Source organism: Erinaceus europaeus, chromosome 17 (assembly GCF_950295315.1).
Source record: "Erinaceus europaeus chromosome 17, mEriEur2.1, whole genome shotgun sequence".
Taxonomy (NCBI): Eukaryota; Metazoa; Chordata; class Mammalia; order Eulipotyphla; family Erinaceidae; genus Erinaceus; species Erinaceus europaeus.
Window position 1 is genome coordinate 64,474,818 of NC_080178.1, and position 18,030 is coordinate 64,492,847.

The window sequence follows — 18,030 nt, forward strand, 5'->3', positions numbered from 1 at the left end:
GAAAGTTCTCACCAGAGTAATGAAGCTGAAGGGTTGACATTTCACACCTGACGTCTCTGGACACAGTCCGAAGTGAAACATGCTGAGGTGGTACTTGGCATTGATTGGGTTGGTATCAGCAGGTGTAGTATCAGTTGGTATAAATTGAAAGAAGCATGCAGGAAAGTGAGCCTCACCCTAGAGGTTCCAGGACTAGGAGAAATATGGGCTTTATAAAGAAAGGGGAAGATTCCTCCTGCCTTAGGGTTTAAGAAGGCAATAGATAGTTACTATTATAACCAGATTATTTGGCAACTGGGTTAGTTTTGAAAATCCCATTGTTAGGATTTGCTGTAGCATATGAGACCTTGCCATAAATTATGTGCTTTTATGCTATTTACATATAGCTGTCTCTTATAAAGTAACACCACCAGTTGCTTCTGTTCTCTCTGGTCTAAGCTTTTTTTTTTAATATTTTAAAATATTTATTTATTTATTTACTCATTCCTTTTTGTTGCCCTTGTTTTATTGTTGTAGTTATTGTTGTTATTGTTGTTGATGTCGTCATTGTTGGATAGGACAGAGAGAAATGGAGAGAGGAGGGGAAGACAGAGAGGGGAAGAGAAAGTTAGACACCTGCAGACCTGCTTTACTGCCTGTGAAGTGACTCCCCTGCAGGTGGGGAGCCAGGGGCTCGAACTGGGATCCTTAAGCTGGTCCTTATGCTTTGCGCCATGTGCGCTTAACCCGCTGCGCTACCACCGGACTCCCTGGTCTAAGATTTTAGGAGATTTATTATTTCAAAGAACAAGTTATTATAAGAAATGTATTAACAATTTGAGCTCACTGTTAAAATTTAATCTGATTACCAATTTGAAGTCTTAAGTGGTTAGATTGAAGAAATATATACTCAGTGTTGTGGTCTATGTATTGAAAGTTTGAAACATTTGAACCATTTTTCCCCTCTCATATTTATTAAATAGTGATTTGTGAGACTATAAGTTAATAGGAGTGAATGTTAACACCATTCTCACCACCAAAGCTCTGCGTCCTCTCCCCCCCCCCCCCCCAAAGCTGAACGTCTACCCTCAACCTCCATCCAGAGATTTTTACTTTGGTGCCATACTCCAAACTCAACTGCTGACTTCTTAACGTCAGGACCTGGGTCTCATTCATTTGTCTGTCTCCAGCAGCTACCACCATGCATTGATACTCACTCAATGTTTTTTGTTGGCTGATGTGTTTTCTTTGTAAAATGGATTGCGCTCTTTCTGCTTTCTTGAGACAACTATCACTTGTCCTCAGGTTTGTCATTATGCCCAGCAGTCAGTGTCCTACGTGGTAGCTGAGCAATGCCTTTCAGGACTCGGGAGCTTTTGTGTTCTGTGAATTTCTTTTTCAGCTTATTACGCTGGTCTTTTTCTTCCCTGCCTAGAAAGCAGCCAATTAGAATTAGTCTGCTTGATTCTGTAGCCCCTGCCCAGCTTTCTTTCTTTCTTCTTTCTTTCTTTCTTTCTTTCTTTCTTTCTTTCTTTCTTTCTTTCTTTCTTTTTTTTCCTACTTCTTAAAAATTTTATTATTTTTTTAAAAACGTTCCCTTTTGTTGACCTTGTTGTTTATCATTGTTGTTGTTATTATTGTTGTTGTTATTGCTGTCGTTGGGTAGGACAGAGAGATATGGAGAGAGGAGGGGAAGACAGAGAGGGGGAGAGAAAGACAGACACCTGCAGACCTGCTTCACTGCCTATTAAGAAAACCCCCTGCAGGTAGGGAGCTGGGGGATCAAACCAGGATCCCGATGCTGGTCCATGTGCTTTCTGCCATGTGCTCTTAACCCACTGTGCCACTGCCCACCCGGTTCCCCCAGCCCAGCTTTCTTGTTTCCTTCTCCTACCCAGTAGCAGGTAGGAAACAAGATCAGTCACTGTGATTTGACACAACTATTTGCAAATAAGAGTTAGTCATCTCTTAGGTAAGTCCAAAGGATTCTCGTAGAGGGGAAATGTAATAACGCTGCACATGGCACTTTTATTCTCACTGTTCTAAAAGTCAGATAACAGTTGGGGGGAGCAGTTTAGAGAGTCCACTTTACCCCCATCTCCAGTCTAGTGCAGTAGAGCTAGCTGGCCGTGGTCTGCTCTCCTGGTGAACATCCCGCCAACTTCACTCTGGACCCATACTTACAGTGCTTCTACCTACACTGATCTAGGTACCCCTAACAAACCTCAGGTACTTCTCTACTAAGGCAAATTCTGCAGGCACTGTTTTGGTACCTTCATTCAAGCCAGGGGGAAAGAGGGAGAAATCACAAAAATACCTCAAGGCCCTGGACTCTGCTGCCCTCATTTCCAAAATGGAATCAAATGGTGGAAGGACTGAGTGAAGACCCAGATTAGACCTAGATCCTAGTCCTCACTCAACCTCTTAATGGCTCTGTGACCTCTGTGCTTCAGTGTCAGCATGAGTCATAAAAGTGGAAATTATAAGACCTACTACATAAAGTAATTACAAGAATTAAATAAGATTAGTTGGATGAGGGACCTGGCCAGAGTAGAAGGTCAGTAAGTAATACCAGCTAATATTAGGAGATTGAACTGTCTTCTGACTTTAAGCAGAAAGTTAGCTCAGGGGCGAACAGGAAAACATAAGTATCTACCTGCATCAAACTCAGGTCAGAAGGGAACATAAGACAATTGCTCTGAATCTCTACAGGAGGCAAAATAGAACTCATAACCAAATCGATATTGTCCTGTGTGGTCTCAGTTCCCAAGGGAGAGGTAGAGTAACTTTCCAGTTTGTTGTCTAAACTGGGGTTGTCCAGAACAACAGACATAAACCAGGACCGTCCTGGGTGAGTGTCACTAGGTATTGCCTCTCAACTGAAAGGGTCCTGTAAAAGTGATGGAACTGGCTTTAGTTTCTTTTAAATTTAAGAAAGTCCCAAATATTAGTACTAGATTAAGCCTAGGGATGTGGGATTCTTTGTCCACATGCAATGCTGGTCCTTTCAAATGCTTGTTAACCTTCAAAAGTGAAGATTTTTTTAAGACAAATTATAAAAATTGCATTCTAGTAAAGCCCTGTTTTTCTTGATACCCATGTATATATTTACCTATATAGAAATATTTACCAAAATGTAAAATGTAGTTTCTCAAATAACTGAATTGTTGACCCTTTTGTTCTTTACACTTTTCTGCAATTTCAAAAGCTTTATGGATACTATAAATGTAAAATTGTTTGCAGAATGATAGATATTGTAAATATCATGAATGTAGAAAGTTGTGTTGTTGCTCTGCTTACTCCCACTGGCTTCTCCCTTCCTAACCCCAACCTCTGTCCACTTGAATAATTCTCTCTTCTATTTATTTATTTATTTATTCCCTTTTTTTGCCCTTGTTTTATTGTTGTAGTTATTGATGTCATCGTTGTTGGATAGGACAGAGAAAAATGGAGAGAGGAGGGGAAGACAGAGAGGGAGAGAAAAATAGACACTTGCAGACCTGCTTCACTACCTGTGAAGCGACTCCCCTGAAGGTGGGGAGCCAGGGGCTCGAACCAGGATCCTTACTCCAGTCTTTGTGCCACTTGTGCTTAACCTGCTGCGCTACCGCCCAACTCCCACCACTAGAATAATTCTCTTCGCCTACCCAGACTTCTGGGACCTTCCCTTCACATCCAAATTGAGCTAGACTCCCCTCTGGATTGATGTACTGTCCCACAATATCTCTAACACAGCATTTGTTATAAACAGTATTGCAAACATTTGTCTGTTATTTACCTCCTTCCTCAGATTAGGCCAGGGACCATAGCCGATTCATTCCTCTGTTCCAAACACATTCTGACGTGCAGAGCATATCAATAAGCATTTGTGGTGCCAACTGGCCTCTGTGGTGTCTCCTCTTGCTCAGCACAGTTAGTCAGGCACATGATAGGTACTTTGCTACATATATAAGCAGGTAGGTGAGTGTGTCATCCAAATTGCCAAGAGAAAGGTAAGATTGTTGGCTCCCGGCCTTTGTTGCTAATGGAACATTGTGTTGTTGTTCCCCCAGTCCTGGTCACCCGAGAAGATGACTTCAACAACCGGCTGAACAACCGTGCCAGCTTCAAGGGCTGTACAGCCCTACACTATGCCGTTCTTGCTGATGACTACCGCACTGTCAAGGAGCTTCTTGATGGAGGTGAGAGTGTGGTGAATGGACTGGGGGCCACAGAGCAGGGTGAGTAGGGCAAAGAGGACTTGAAACCCCTCCACACTGAAAATGCCTCCCTGGAGCGTGACTGTACATCTGAGAAGAGCAGTACAGCCCTAAGTGGCTGGAGTGTGTTCTGGGCCTGGTGTAGAAGGTCCTCCACCATCCTGCCCACCTCCACAGTCTCTGAGAGTTTTCTTAAATATTTCTCTCCCCTAAAGTGTCCTCTCTACTCCTCTGTAACCCCCAGAACAGGGTTAATGGAATAAAGAAGAGACCCTTCAGACCCCTGCTAAGCCAGGTCTCAAAGACATCCTCCCTGACTCCACCTGCACCCCTGTGTAAACTACACCCTTTTATCCTTATGGATTAGGCTGCTCTGTTGTCCTGGCTTGTTGCAGGATCACACCTGAAATTGTTTTATGTGTTCATCAGTCTTCTCCCTCACTTGACTCTGAGCAACCTGAAATGAAGGCAGGAACTGTGGCTGACCCCTCGCATGGCACCTAGCACAATGAACCATCAGTAAGCTCTCACTGGCTGCTTAGATGCCCTCCTTGGAGGGAAAGTTCGTCTAAATGGAAGGATAGTGAGTGCCAGTCCCAAAATCATGCTGGGCTAGGCAGGCCCCTGCTGATGTGTTTACCTGCCACCCTGCCAGATATTTCTCAAGCAGCCACTTTCCCTCCACTTCCTTTATCTCCCTCCACCATTGCCCCTTGGTAGGAAAGGAAGCATTGCCAGAATGTCTGGTCCCTATGCCAAATACCAGGGTCCTCTGTGTCAAGGCTCATTCTTTATAAATCCATGAGAAGGTCTTCAGAGATCCTCTGAGCCACCCTGATTGCCTGCCCACCTCTCCTCCAGAAATAACCTCTCCAGAAGTTTAAGGGACATCTAATCTTCCAGGGGGTTCATTCTGTTTTAGTTCTTCTGTGGCTGATTGAAATCTCTTCTATGAGTTAAGATTTTTCTCTCTACACCTTCTGTCAGCTGACCTGTAATTTAACCCTCTCACCCTCCCTTCCATCCATCCTTCCTTCCTCCCTCCCTTCCTTCCTTTCTTTCTTCTTCTTTCCCCCCCACTCTACTCCTCCATGTGAGTTATTGTTATTTGAACCTAAGGCCTCATACATGAGAATCCTGTACCCTACCACTGAGCCACATCCCCAGTTCTATCATCACTTTTTCAAAATCCAGTCTTCAAGGAAAGTTCCCTCAGTTCTAGAGCCAGTGCTTCACTTAATCCTTGAGCTGTCTTCTAACACTCATTATTTGATTGGGCTAGAGGGATTTCCATGAACTCCAAACCCTCCTTCCATCAACCATAGCCATGATGGCTTAGGACGCATGCACTTGGCGGGGCAGGACTCCTCATGGATGTGGTAATAGTTCCTGGGATGACTGATACTTTCAGGGCATGCACTCACTGCTTTTAGAAACAGACTTGGAAAAAGTCCTCAAGTGTGCTACTCATTTTGTCCTTTGAAAGCTCTCCAGCAAGACATTTGCAGGTAGAAATTGGAGCATCCAGCATGGGGCTTCTCTCTGCCATCAATTCCCCAGCTAGTGTCCTGTGGTTTATATTCCCCACTGTGCCCCTGCCCCCAGACGGACAGGAAATTCACTCTAAAAAAAGACCCTCTCTCCAGCCTTCTACTTCTGTACTGGAGAGACATGAAGCCTTTTATGCCACAGCCCTACCCTCACCCTCAGGCCAGGCCTGGCCTTTGGGCCGTTCCAGGGGCATGGTTGCTGCCTGCTGCCGTGGAGCAGATGCCCTTACCCCCCACCTTTACAGTCCACCCACCTGCCCTCTTACCCAGCATCCACTTACTCCCAGCCTCAAGGGCCAAAACCATTAACCGACTCTCCCTTCCTGCCTGGAACAAGTAGCTGTCACTCGGGGCCTGCAGGCCTACCAACTTCTGCCCCTTGACCTTTCCTGGTCTGTCTGTGTGTGTGACCAGCCAACCGAGAGGCAGGATCCTGCTCCCTTATCCCAAGGGCTATTGCTAGGAACATTTCTAAAGTCTTCTGACCTCAGCTGACCTTCTCCAGAGGGATTCAGGGAGGGCAAGAGAAGCTATTTAAACATTCTCAGGAGACGCTCTCTTGGTCCGTATTTGCTGCCAGTTTTACTACAACAACATAAAGGGAAACATTTTCTATAAATTCCATACTGACTTCCACACAGAGGCAGCCTCTGCTCATGACATCCACACAGAACCCTTGTCCTTAAAAATGCTTAGCTCACAGGGACTTGGGGTCCCCAGATCTTGGAGGGTGAGAGCTAGAAGGAACAGCTGCTCTTGCCTTATGGCCAGCAGCACCCATGTAAGGGGGCATGAGTGGTTCTGGCAGCAGATCAGCTGAAAATGTGGGAAGCCCTCTGGCCCGTTAGGAGGCAGCAGAGAATAATAGAAAGCACGCCTCCCTGGGTTTGAATCCCTACCTCCCTATCCTACTCATTGTATTACCTTAACTTTATAAGTCTTCATTTCCCTGTCTGAAATGGTACCTAGCAAGTGCCACAGGGGCAGTGTTTATACAAGCCACTGCACACACTAGATGCTGTATAGACTGTAGTTATCATTCTGTCTTATCTAAAGAACTAGAAATCTCCCTATATGCTGGGCAGATGTGTTCCCTTTCCCTACGTGTACACGTGCGCGTGCACACACACACACACACACACACACACATGAAATGTGTGCTCCCACTCAAAGGCTTCTAACTTGTCCTATGTTCTGAAGCTTCCTTTGTGCACAAGGACTTGACCTCACTCTCCTGGGCATCTCAAATGCTATGAGTTCTGTATCATTCATGGGAAAGTTGGTAAAATCTTACTCAATGACTTCCCATGTGTGGTGCAAAGAGGAAGTCCCGTTGAGAAAGGTTGCATGCACTCCAGAGTCAGAAAAACCCAGCTGTGTGTCCAGGGCAGGCCACCAGATGTTCTAAGGTTCTCTTTCCGCAGTGGAAAATCGGAGCAGGGCCGCCCGCCTCCGTAGACCCCGCCAGGGCTAGGTTATGCATGGACCGCACAGAGTATGCACTCTCCGTAGACCCCGCCAGGGCTAGGTTATGCATAGACCGCACAGAGTATGCACTCTCCGTAGACCCCGCCAGGACTAGGTTATGCATAGACCGCACAGAGTATGCACTCTCTGTAGACCCCGCCAGGGCTAGGTTATGCATAGACCGCACAGAGTATGCACTCTCCGTAGACCCCGCCAGGGCTAGGTTATGCATAGACCGCACAGAGTATGCACTCTCCGTAGACCCCGCCAGGGCTAGGTTATGCATAGACCGCACAGAGTATGCACTCCGTAGACCCCGCCAGGACTAGGTTATGCATAGACCGCACAGAGTATGCACTCTCCGTAGCGCGTCTCTTATTACGAGCTTCAGCGTTCATTTGCAACAAGGAAAAGAATCCTTTTTTTTTTCCTTAGCTTTTTTTTTTTTTTTTTTTACCAGAGTAATGCTCGGCCCTGGTTTATGATAGTGTGGGGGATTGAACCTGGGACTTTGGAGCCTCAGGCATGAGAGCCTCTTTGCATAACCATTATGCTATTTACCCCAGCTCCATTCTGACATTTTTCACATGATTTTTAGAGTGGCTTTGGTCCGACCCTCTCCTAACTTTTCTCCAGTGCTACCTAACATCCAGCTACACTGTAAGGACTACTGTCCCTACTCAGTACTCTTAGTCCTGTCTGTCTGTTTTCCCAGTTCCCTTATTCTTACATTTCTGCTCCTCATTTGCCATCAGCCTTTGTTTCTCTGGCAGAATTCCTCCTCCCAGTTACACGCTCCCTTCCAGCTTACTGACTTTCCTTCTGAAGTCTTCCTATTTCCTGGGGTTTGGGCCCAACCCCCTAGCAGACTGAGGTGGTGTGAAGACAAGGCTTCTGCCTCACTTATCCCTGCAGTCTCAGACACAGCACGTGTTTGAGTGTGCCGCTGTATCTTCAGAGTCTGTGTACATTTTCTGATTGGAGATGCGGTGTCACTGCTTCCTGGCCAGGTCACTCGTGTGTCATAGTATGCTTGGCTTTTTAGGGCTTCACAGATGAGCAGCCTCTTTCTTGCTGTCACCCTTCTTACTGTCATGACAGTGAGAACTTTTCAATAAAGAAGAAAAAGAAAAAAGAAACTTTTCAGCCACCAGTACTCACCCCTCAGAAACATGAGCTATTGTACAAAAGCTAATCATACTTCCCCGGGCCTGCCCTGAGTTCTTTCCTACCCTCCTTCCTGGCACTTCTGAGCCCCCTCTCCAAGCCCTCAGCTCAGTTGCCAGTGTTACCCAGTCCTAAATTCCCCGCCACCCCACCTGAGGCTGACTTCCCTCCCCTGACTTCCTCCCTTCAACAGCCTCTTAGTGGATTGTTGGGTTGCAAAACATGGAGTTCGGGGGCCAGGCAGTAGCACACAGGGTTAAGTGCACATAGTATAAAATACAAGGACCTGCACAAGGATCCCAGTTCAAGCCCCTGGCTTCTTATCTGCAGGGGGGTCGCTTTGCAACTAGTGAAGCAAGTCTGTCAGTATTTATCTATGTTTCTCCCTCTCACTGTCTTCCCCTCCTCTCTCAATTTCTCTCTGTCCTATCAAAAAAGGAAAAAAATGGCCACAGGAGCAGTGAGATTTGTAGTGCAGGCACAGAGCCCCAGCGATAACCCTAGAGGCAAAAAACAACTCTTAAGTTCCACTCCTTTTCCACTTCAGTGTCTGGCTGCACAGCCATATGTGATTGGCTTTCCTTTGCCTTGAGCTGTTCTCTGAAAGCCTTGCCCTCTGGCTCCACTACCAGCTAGTCCTTTCTCCTCCTAGGAAAACAGAAATTAGGGTAACTGATCCCAAGGATCCTGTTTAGCTCCAGCATCCTGGACAAGTCCTCTTACTCATTTTTCAAAATTCACTAAGCTTGTCTCCTGTCATTGGCCCTACCCTGTGGACCAGGGAAATAAAAGATGATCCCAGATATGTCAATTGCTCTTAAGGAATCCCAAGTTCAATGCGGAGACCAGACATTTTAACCAAGAGTTGCACTATTACGGGCTGTGAAGAAGGTGCTGTGGCATCACAAAAGGCCCTTTAATTCCAGGAGAAGAGCAGGGAAGGCATGATGATGATGTGGACGCTAAGTCTTGAAGAGTAGGCACAAGTTCACCAGGTAGATGAGGAAGAAGGCAGAGGAAATAGCACATGCAGATGCATGGAATTTGAAGGAGCTTATTTTGTTGAATGTGTTGCACATGGTTCAGAAGAGCCAACTTTATCAGGGGTAGATAGAAGGGTCAGAAACTAAACGTGGAAAAAAGAATCCAATAAGGAAAGTCTGTAACATAAATTAAGGGAGTCCAGCTTTATCCTTCTTTGGGAAGCCAGGAAGATTAAGAGTAGAGAAGAGAGGTGGGGGTGGGTTTATGTTTAAATATCAGTTTATCGTTTTCACTTTGATAAGGCATAGAAAAATTGAGAGGGGAAGGGAGATAGAGAGGGAGAGAGAAAGAGAGAAACCTTTAGCAGTGCTTCATTGCTTGTGAAGATCCCCCCTGCAGGTGGGGACCCAGGAATTGAACCTGGGTACTTGCATCTAGTAACATGTGCGCTTAATCAGGTGCACCACCACCTGGCTCCTTGGGTTTACGTTTAATGTGAGAGATGGTTGAGGAAGTTCCAAAAATGTCTGTGGTTGTGTGAATCAATAAATCATGGAATGTTCACTGTTCACACAGTGGAATAATAAAATGAATGAACAAACTCTTAACTGCACAACACAGTGTATCTCATAAGCCTAATATTATGGACATAAGCCTAACAGAAGACTACCAACTATCTGACTTCACTTATATATAAAGTTCAAAATAGAAAAATCAAGATGTAGGATGTCAGCATAGTAGGGGGACAGGCAGTAAGTAGGAGGAAGGCACTGGGTTGCTGTAATGTTCTGTTGCTTTATGTAGAAGTTCCTTATATGGGTTTAGCCACCTTACGACAATTTACTGAGCTGTCCTCATAATTATTCTTGTACTTTACTATATGTATTCTATTTGAAGTCAAGATTCAAGAGTATGCAGAAGTAAAATAGATTTGAAGGGATCTGAGTGGAGAAAGGGCAAACGTTTCATGTGTAGTCTGTTGTGATTATCTATGTGAGACCTACACCAAGGCAGTTGCCATAGGAAAAGAGAGCAGAGGGCTGATTCTGAAGGACTGAGGAGCAGAGCCAGTGGGTCAGAAGGTGGGAGAGGAGGAGAGGAGTAGTCACGCTGAGGCTCACGGCCAGGAATGGCCATGTAGAAGGTTTGTACCCATTTGGAGGTAATTACGAACAGTAGAAGGATGTGCAAGAGCAGTGACCAGTTCAGTCTCAAATGTTTCCTCACTCATGTTTCTTCCCTGCTAGAGGAAAAGAAAAAAAAATCATAGCATCTTGCTAACAAGATTCACTTCAGCTTATGTCCAAGAGTCTGAGTCTGCATTGCCAGCCACCCCACTATACTTGGTGAGTTAAATCACTATCTTATTCTGAACTGACACAACTTTTTTTTTCCTATTTATTATCATCATTATTATAGACAGAAATTTACAGGGGAAAGGGATAGAGACAGAGAGAGAAAGAGAGACATATGTAGCACTGCTTCACTACTCATGTTTCTTCCCACCCCCACAGTTGGAGACCAGGGGCTTGAACCTGGGTCCTTGCACATGGTGACATGTGCATTCTATAAGGTGCCCTGCCATCCAGCCCCCTGAGGCAACTTTGTTTTTCTCTCTTCTCTCTCCCTTGTGTTGCCCTTGTTGTTTTATTGTCGTTCTCTCTCCAGAACTCTCCTTTAATTCCCACACTAATGAACTCACCTCATACTTCTTAGAGAAATGAGGCTGGAACTAATACCTCCCCACCACGACTTGCATGACTTACCTGGTGGTCCTTGCGTTCTGCCTTCTTTCTTCTAGTGGAAGAAATGCTGAGACCAACCCTGCACCTGTGCTCACGCTCCCGTCTCCTGCTCTCTGCAAACGTTCCAGTTGAACTAGCCTCATCTCTCCTGCATTATCTATTTTCTCCCCTCTGCTGGTCCATTCCCACCAGCATAAAGACATGTCTTGTGCAGCCTGGGGTGGATACTGGATAAAGTGTTGGACTCTTCAATCACAAGACCCTGAGTTCAATCCCTGACATCACATATATCTCCCCTCTGCTGGTCCATTCCCACCAGCATAAAGACATGTCTTGTGCAGCCTGGGGGGAGGGGTAGCACAGTGGATAAAGTGTTGGACTCTTCAATCACAAGACCCTGAGTTCAGTCCCTGACATCATATATATCAGTGATGTTCTGGTTTTCTCCTTTCTGTCTTTCTCATTAATAAATAAATCTATTTATTTATTTATCTATCTATTCCCTTGTGTTGCCCTTGTTGTAGTTATTATTGTTGTTATTGATGCCATCGTTGTTGGATAGGATAGAGAGAAGTGGAGAAAGGAGGGGAAGACAGAGAGAGGGGGAGAGAGAAAGACACCTGCAGACCTGCTTCACCACTTGTGAATCAACTCCCCTGCAAGTGGGGAACCGGGGACTTGAACCTGAGTCCTTGCGATTTGCACCACAAGCACTTAACCTGCTGCGCTTCTGCCCAACTCCCATAAATCTACTTTTAAAATCAAAAGTGAAGGGGGGAGCTAGAGAGGGAGAGAAACAGACACCTACAACACTGCTTCACCACTCACGAAATTTCCCCCTGCAGGTGAGGAGCAGGGGCTTGAACCTGAGTCCTTGCACACTGTAACGTGTACTCATGTGCCTACTGGGTGTGCCACTATCTGGCTCCAAATAAACCCGCGTTTGAAGAATAATGTTTTCCCAACCGAAATGCTCATTTCACTGATGCCAGTGATGTTTCTGGGTCCTTTTCTTCCTCTCTCTCTCTCTCTTTCTCTCTTTCTTTCTTTCTTTCTTCCTTTCTTCCTTTCACTCTGTGGAAATAATTCAAAATTGTGAAATAATGACAACTTTTCCTAAGGAAAAAGGACCTATGCCCTTTGTATAGTTTTTGTTTTGTTAGTAGCTTACAAGACTGTAGGGTTGTCGATACAGTTCCACACCAAAATTCTGTGCCTCACCCACCCTCCGATAACCACCATAGTCTTCAGAAAGTCTTAGAGACAGTTTGTTTGTTTCTATATCTCTTTTCTTTTTCTTTTCTTTCTTTTTTCAGAATCATGTATTTCAGTTCTCTAGATTATACATATGAGTGAACCCATCCATCCAGTAGTTGTCTTTCATCTTTTTATTTTTTTCCATCTCTTTACTAAGTAAGCATAATCATCTCCAGTTCCATTCATTTCGTCCAAAAGGATACAATATCAATTTTTTTTAACTGCAGAAACCTTATTCTTAAATGTAAAGTATGACAAAGAAGTAAACAAAATTAGTTACATGAACTGAAAAAGTAGAGATATGCCTTGTTACTACCAGTGAAGCAAACTATAAACTTCCCTTGACTCTTTTTTTTACCAGACTGCTGTTCAGCTATCTACCCTGCCCCCTTGATTCCTTATCTATCTCCCAGCCACCATTACACTTCTTTGTATCGCTGTGTGGTAAAAAGTCTTCAAAAAAAGACAGTCACTATCTCAAGACATGCTCTCCCAGCTTTAGATATTTCCCTAGTCTTAATATAAACATAGCCATAATATACTTCCATTTTTCTCCCCAAATTCTCATCATCCAAGTCTTCTTTTTTTAAACAAATTATCTTTATTTACTTACTGGATAGAGACAGCCAGAGATCAAGAGCGAAGGGTGAGGTAGAGAGGAAGAGAGACAGAGAGACATTTGCAGCACTGCTTTACCACTTGCAAAGCTTTCCCCCTGCAGGTGGAGACCAGGGGCTTGAACCCGGGTCCTTGAGCACTATAACGTGCAGTCAACCATCCAAGTCTTCTACATTTCAGTAAATGATAACCGTCATCTACCCAGGTTTTCAGAGTGGCCTTTGGTTTTGTTTTCTAGAGCACTGCTTATCTCTGGCTTATGGTGATGTGGGGATTGAACTGGTGACATTAGGGACTCAGGCATGAGAGTCTTTTGCATAACCATTATGCTGTCTCCTCAACCCCAAAGTGCTCTTTGAATTCTCCTGTTCTGTCTAGTCCTTCAGTATTCCTACTTCTATTTTGAGCCCACACCCCCTTACCACTTCTATGGCAATGACTATGAAATCTAGTCCAGCAGTCCAGTTCTTGACAAGCACCACTGCTTCCTGACTAGCCATACCATGTGCAGTCTTAGCTTCCACCCTCCAAATAATAGCCAGTGGGGGAAGAGGAGGGTTCTTTTCAAACAGAAGGCAGTCCATTCTCCTACTTCATACCAGCCATTAGCATCCCTCTAAAGCCAAAATGAAATCCAAATGCCTGGCCAGAACCCACAAAGCTACTCACAGCCCCAACCTTGCCTGTCTCTGCCACCTCCTCTCTGGCCACTGTCCCCGGCATTCACTGCTCTCCAGAACACCACCCCTCTCAGAGCCTCTGTGCCTGCCTCTCCCGATGACAGGACACTCTCCCAGGCATGGCTGCCTCCTCACTCAGCTAGCTCTCAAGTGTTCTATATCTACCCTGTTTTGTGTTCTCCATGGTATTCACTGATGCTCAGCATCATCATGTCCATTTTCATATTTATCATCTAGTGCCCCATACTGGCATGTGATCATGAAAATGTGGCTTTATTTTCCTGCTGTATTCATGGTTGCCTTAAAGTGGTTGATTAATAAAATAGCTGTCAACTAACTGGGGAGCCTGTGTCCACTCTTGGATGGATGTATAGTAGGTCATTAGATAAATAAGTCTAAAGCCTAGGACAGAAAGAACTGGATATAAATTCAAGAGTTGTCAGTCTCCTGGATGTGGTGGGCTCTGGCTAAGTTAGGGTTGTCTTTGGAAAGTTGTAGGGCTAGAGAGAACCAAGGACAAAATGGAGAGGACCTGCATTTCAGGTGTGAGTTTGCAGTCTGTCCAATACTTTTGTCGACGGATGGGCGGCAGAATACAGCCTCTGTCATCACAGCTGAGTCAGGTAGATGGGCTAAGGCATGTAGCCATACTGCATGGTGGAGAGCACGGCCTGCCATTAGGACCACAGACATTGGGGACCACAGCTCATCTCAGCTCTGTCACCATCCTCCCTTTAGAGCCCTCAGCAGATCACAGCCTCTATCTGGCATAACTATCTATACAGTGACCAAAGCACATCAGACGATTACACGCTAAGGCAAGATCTTTTGTTTAGATACAGAGCACACACGTGCAGTATCTGGGAATAAGTGGAGCACACAGTTTTTTTCTTCTTCTTTTTGTGGTCTTCTCTAGAGCTTTGCCACTCTGAGTCACCATTATTTTCCAGATAAAGATAGACTGATAGGCAGGCAGGCAGACAAGCAGGCACCACAGCACCTGGGCTTCCCAGTGTTGCAGGGGCCAGGCTCAAACATGGTCATACACATAGTAAGATGGGTACACTGTTCACATGAGATATTTTGCTGGCCCTGGTACAAGGTTTCTTTGGGAGCTAATGAAGATTGTAAAATTAGATTATGTTGATGGTTATATACATGCCATCTATGAATATACTCAAAAATCATTAAATCCTATAAATTGGATAGCTTTGTGGCATGTAAATTATAGACCAGTAGTAAAACTTGAAAAAAAGGAAGAATCCTCTTGACACTCAAAACCAGAGACTAAGGATCAGGAGGCCCCAGGTTCAGACCCTGGCACCCCCATAAGCCAGTGCTAAATAGTGCTCTGGTTTAAAACAAAAAAGATAATAACAGCGATAAATAAATTTTAATAAAGAGCACAGAGTTCTTGGAGACCATCTGAAGGAGTGACTGAGATTTTCCTGAGTAAATAGCATTTATGTGGGGACTGGAAGTGTAGGGTTCATCCATCATTTAACGGGGAGATTGTCACTTACCTGTAGGACATCCTGTGGAGAGCAGTGGCCATCTGTCATCCAAAGGGACCCAGGAATTCAGTCAGGGAATGACCAGGTGTGGGAATGGAGGGCCTCTGTGGAGTTGTCACTGCACTTCTTGTGGCAGGTCAGACCTGCAAGGGCCCCTCAATGACCCTGCATCTTGTCCTCTACCTTTGACACAGCCAGCCCCTTCCTTGGTTGGAATATCCTTGCCCCTGGGGAAAGGCATTGCTGCATCCCAGAGCCTGTGACTGTAGAGGAGTCACTGCCCAGTGGAGTCAGATGAGCGCCTGGGCACCAGAACCACCTGCCAGCCGGGCACCCGCACTTCATCAAGCCTTTAATCGGCTCCAGGCAGCCCTAGATGAGCCTGGCTCGTATCCTGCATGACCTCATCACCACCAGCAGTGGCAGCTGGCCGAGGCACCCTTGGGTGAGGGAGAGGTCAGTGTCAGCTGGGCCAGGTCTGTTGCACATCCTCCACTCACCTCCTCCTGCACTCGGCCTGGAAACAGAGCTGACTGGGATTCAGATTTCCCCAAGACAGAGCCAACCGGCTGCCCTTTGTTTGCCCACTCAGACCTCTCATGTGTGTGCTCTTGGGCAGGACTGCACGAAGAAAGGGAGTTTGCTTCACACTGTTGATGGCGTGTGCTCTTTCACCGTACTGAGAAGCTTAGGAAAGCAGAGAGCTGACCTGCAGACCTGCTTCACTGCCTGTGAAGCGACTCCCCTGCAGGTGGGGAGCCAGGGGCTCGAACCAGGATCCTTACACCGACCTTGCGCTTCACGCCATGTGCACTTAACCCACTGTGCTGCTGGCCAACCCCCACAAACAGCTTTCATGCCTGAGGCTCCTGGGTTCAATTCCCAGGACCACCATTAGCCAGAGCTGAGTAGTACTCTGATCTCTCTGTATCTCATTAAAATAAGATAAATAAAATATTTTTTAAAAAGTATTTGTTGAGTAGGTTAATTTACGAGGCAGTACAGGAGCTAAAGATGGAGACCCATTCTTCAGACTGTGTCCTGTTCAGTGACAGCTTAGTGGAAGGGCCCATGCATGACACACACTGAGGACAGTAGGAAACTGAGTATCCAGGTGAGGCCGCAAATAGAAACAAGCCTCACACTAGGAGACCTGCAAGAAGCCAGCCACCTGCCAGATGATGGGTTGGGAGGCTTTTGAATAGAGGACCGTAGAGATGGGCCAGAGGATCTATGCTTAATTTGACAGTTAATGAGACCTCCTAAAGTGACTGTCTATTCTTCTAGTGACTCTACTGATACTCACTTTTAAAAGGGTAGAAGAGGCTGCTGGGTGGTAGCGCACCGGGATAAGCACACATAGTGTGAAGCGCAAGGACCGGTGCAACAGCTCAAATCCCCGGTTCCCCACCTGTGGTGGGGGGTGGGGGTCACTTCACAAGTGGTGAAACAGGTCTGCAGGTGTCTGTCTTTCTCTCCCCCTCTCTGTCTTCTCTTCTCTGAATTTCTCTCTGTCCTATCAAACAACAACAATAAAAGCAACAACAGCAATGGAAAAAAGATGGCCAGCAGGAGCAGTGGATTCATGGTGCAGGCACTCAGTCCCCACAATAATCCAGGAAGCAAAAAAAAAAAAAAAAGGAAGAAGAAAAAACTACAAACGTGTAGAGAGAGCTTTACAGAGAGATAGCTCACAGGTAGTGTGCCTGCATGCAGCAGGTTCAAGACCAGAACTGCATGGGAGTTGGTATAACAGTAGCGAGAGCTTTGGTGCTGAGGTGTCTTTATATTCATCCATCTATCCATCTATCCCCTCTACCTCTACCCCTCTGTGTCTGTCTGAATGGGGAAAATAGTGGCCTGGAGTGGTACCAGAAGGTAATTCTCCTTTCCAAATCCCTGACCCTCCTTCTCAGAGGCAACTGCTATAACTTTTCTCCTGTATCCTCCTCATGACTGCTGTAAACCAATTATCACAAACTTCAGTAGCTTAAGGCAACCCCGATTGGGCCGGTGAAATAACGCCCTTGGGTAGTGGGCTGCTTTGTCATATTTGACCACGCTGTGATCGCTTTCACACACTGCCTCTCTGCTTTCTCTGTATCTAAAAACAAAAAAGCAAATAAATGAAGCAACCCTAATTTACTACCTTACAGTGCTGGATATAATTCTGAAATGCGAAGGTGTTGGCAGAATTACATTCCTTTTGTAATTTTAGAAACTTGGAGAGAGTCTGTTTTCTTACTTTTTTAAAACTTTTTATATTTATTTATTTATTTATTCCCTTTTGTTGTCCTTGTTTTATTGTTGTAGTTATTATTGATGTCGTTCATTGTTAGATAGGACAGAGAGAAATGGAGAGAGGAGGGGAAGGCAGAGGGGGGAAGAGACAGATAGACACCTGCAGACCTGCTTCACTGCCTGTGAAGTGACTCCCCTGCAGATGGGGAGCTGGGGGCTCGAACCGGGATCCTTACACTGGTCCACGTGTGCTTAACCCGCTGTGCTACCGCCCAACTCCTCTTCTCTCTCTTTTTTTTTTTAACTCAGCTCTGGCTTATGGTGGTGCAGGGGATTGAATCTGGTACCTTGCAGTCTTTTTGCATAACCATTATGCTATCCCCCACCATGGCAATCCATTTTCTTTACTCCTTACATCTCAAACCCGCACTCAGTCAACTCTTTCTCCCACTTCATCATTCTGACAACTTGACTCTTCTGCCTCCCTTTGTCACATATAAGGACCTGATGATTACTTTGGACCCACCTGAGTAGTCCAGGATACTCTTCCCACCTCTTAGCCAGCCATCGATTGACTCTTAGTTTTTGCTATTCACAACCTTAATTCTCTGCAGTGTGACTGAACATAT

General features: G+C 45.5%; 1 protein-coding gene across 3 annotated transcripts in view; it reads left to right on the top strand.

Annotated features, from left to right (window-relative positions):
* CLPB (ClpB family mitochondrial disaggregase) overlaps positions 1-18,030 on the top strand; it is a 101,199-nt gene that overhangs the window by 76,325 nt on the left and 6,844 nt on the right. For 2 of the 3 annotated variants that reach the window (XM_060176882.1, XM_060176881.1), the window contains 2 exons: positions 4,032-4,160; positions 11,148-11,582. In XM_060176882.1, coding sequence (XP_060032865.1) covers positions 4,032-4,160; positions 11,148-11,326 — 308 coding nt within the window. In that variant the 3' untranslated portion in view covers positions 11,327-11,582. Of the gene's footprint in view, positions 1-4,031; positions 4,161-11,147; positions 11,583-18,030 lie in introns of those variants that run through there. The other variant, XM_060176883.1, reaches the window with a different exon arrangement.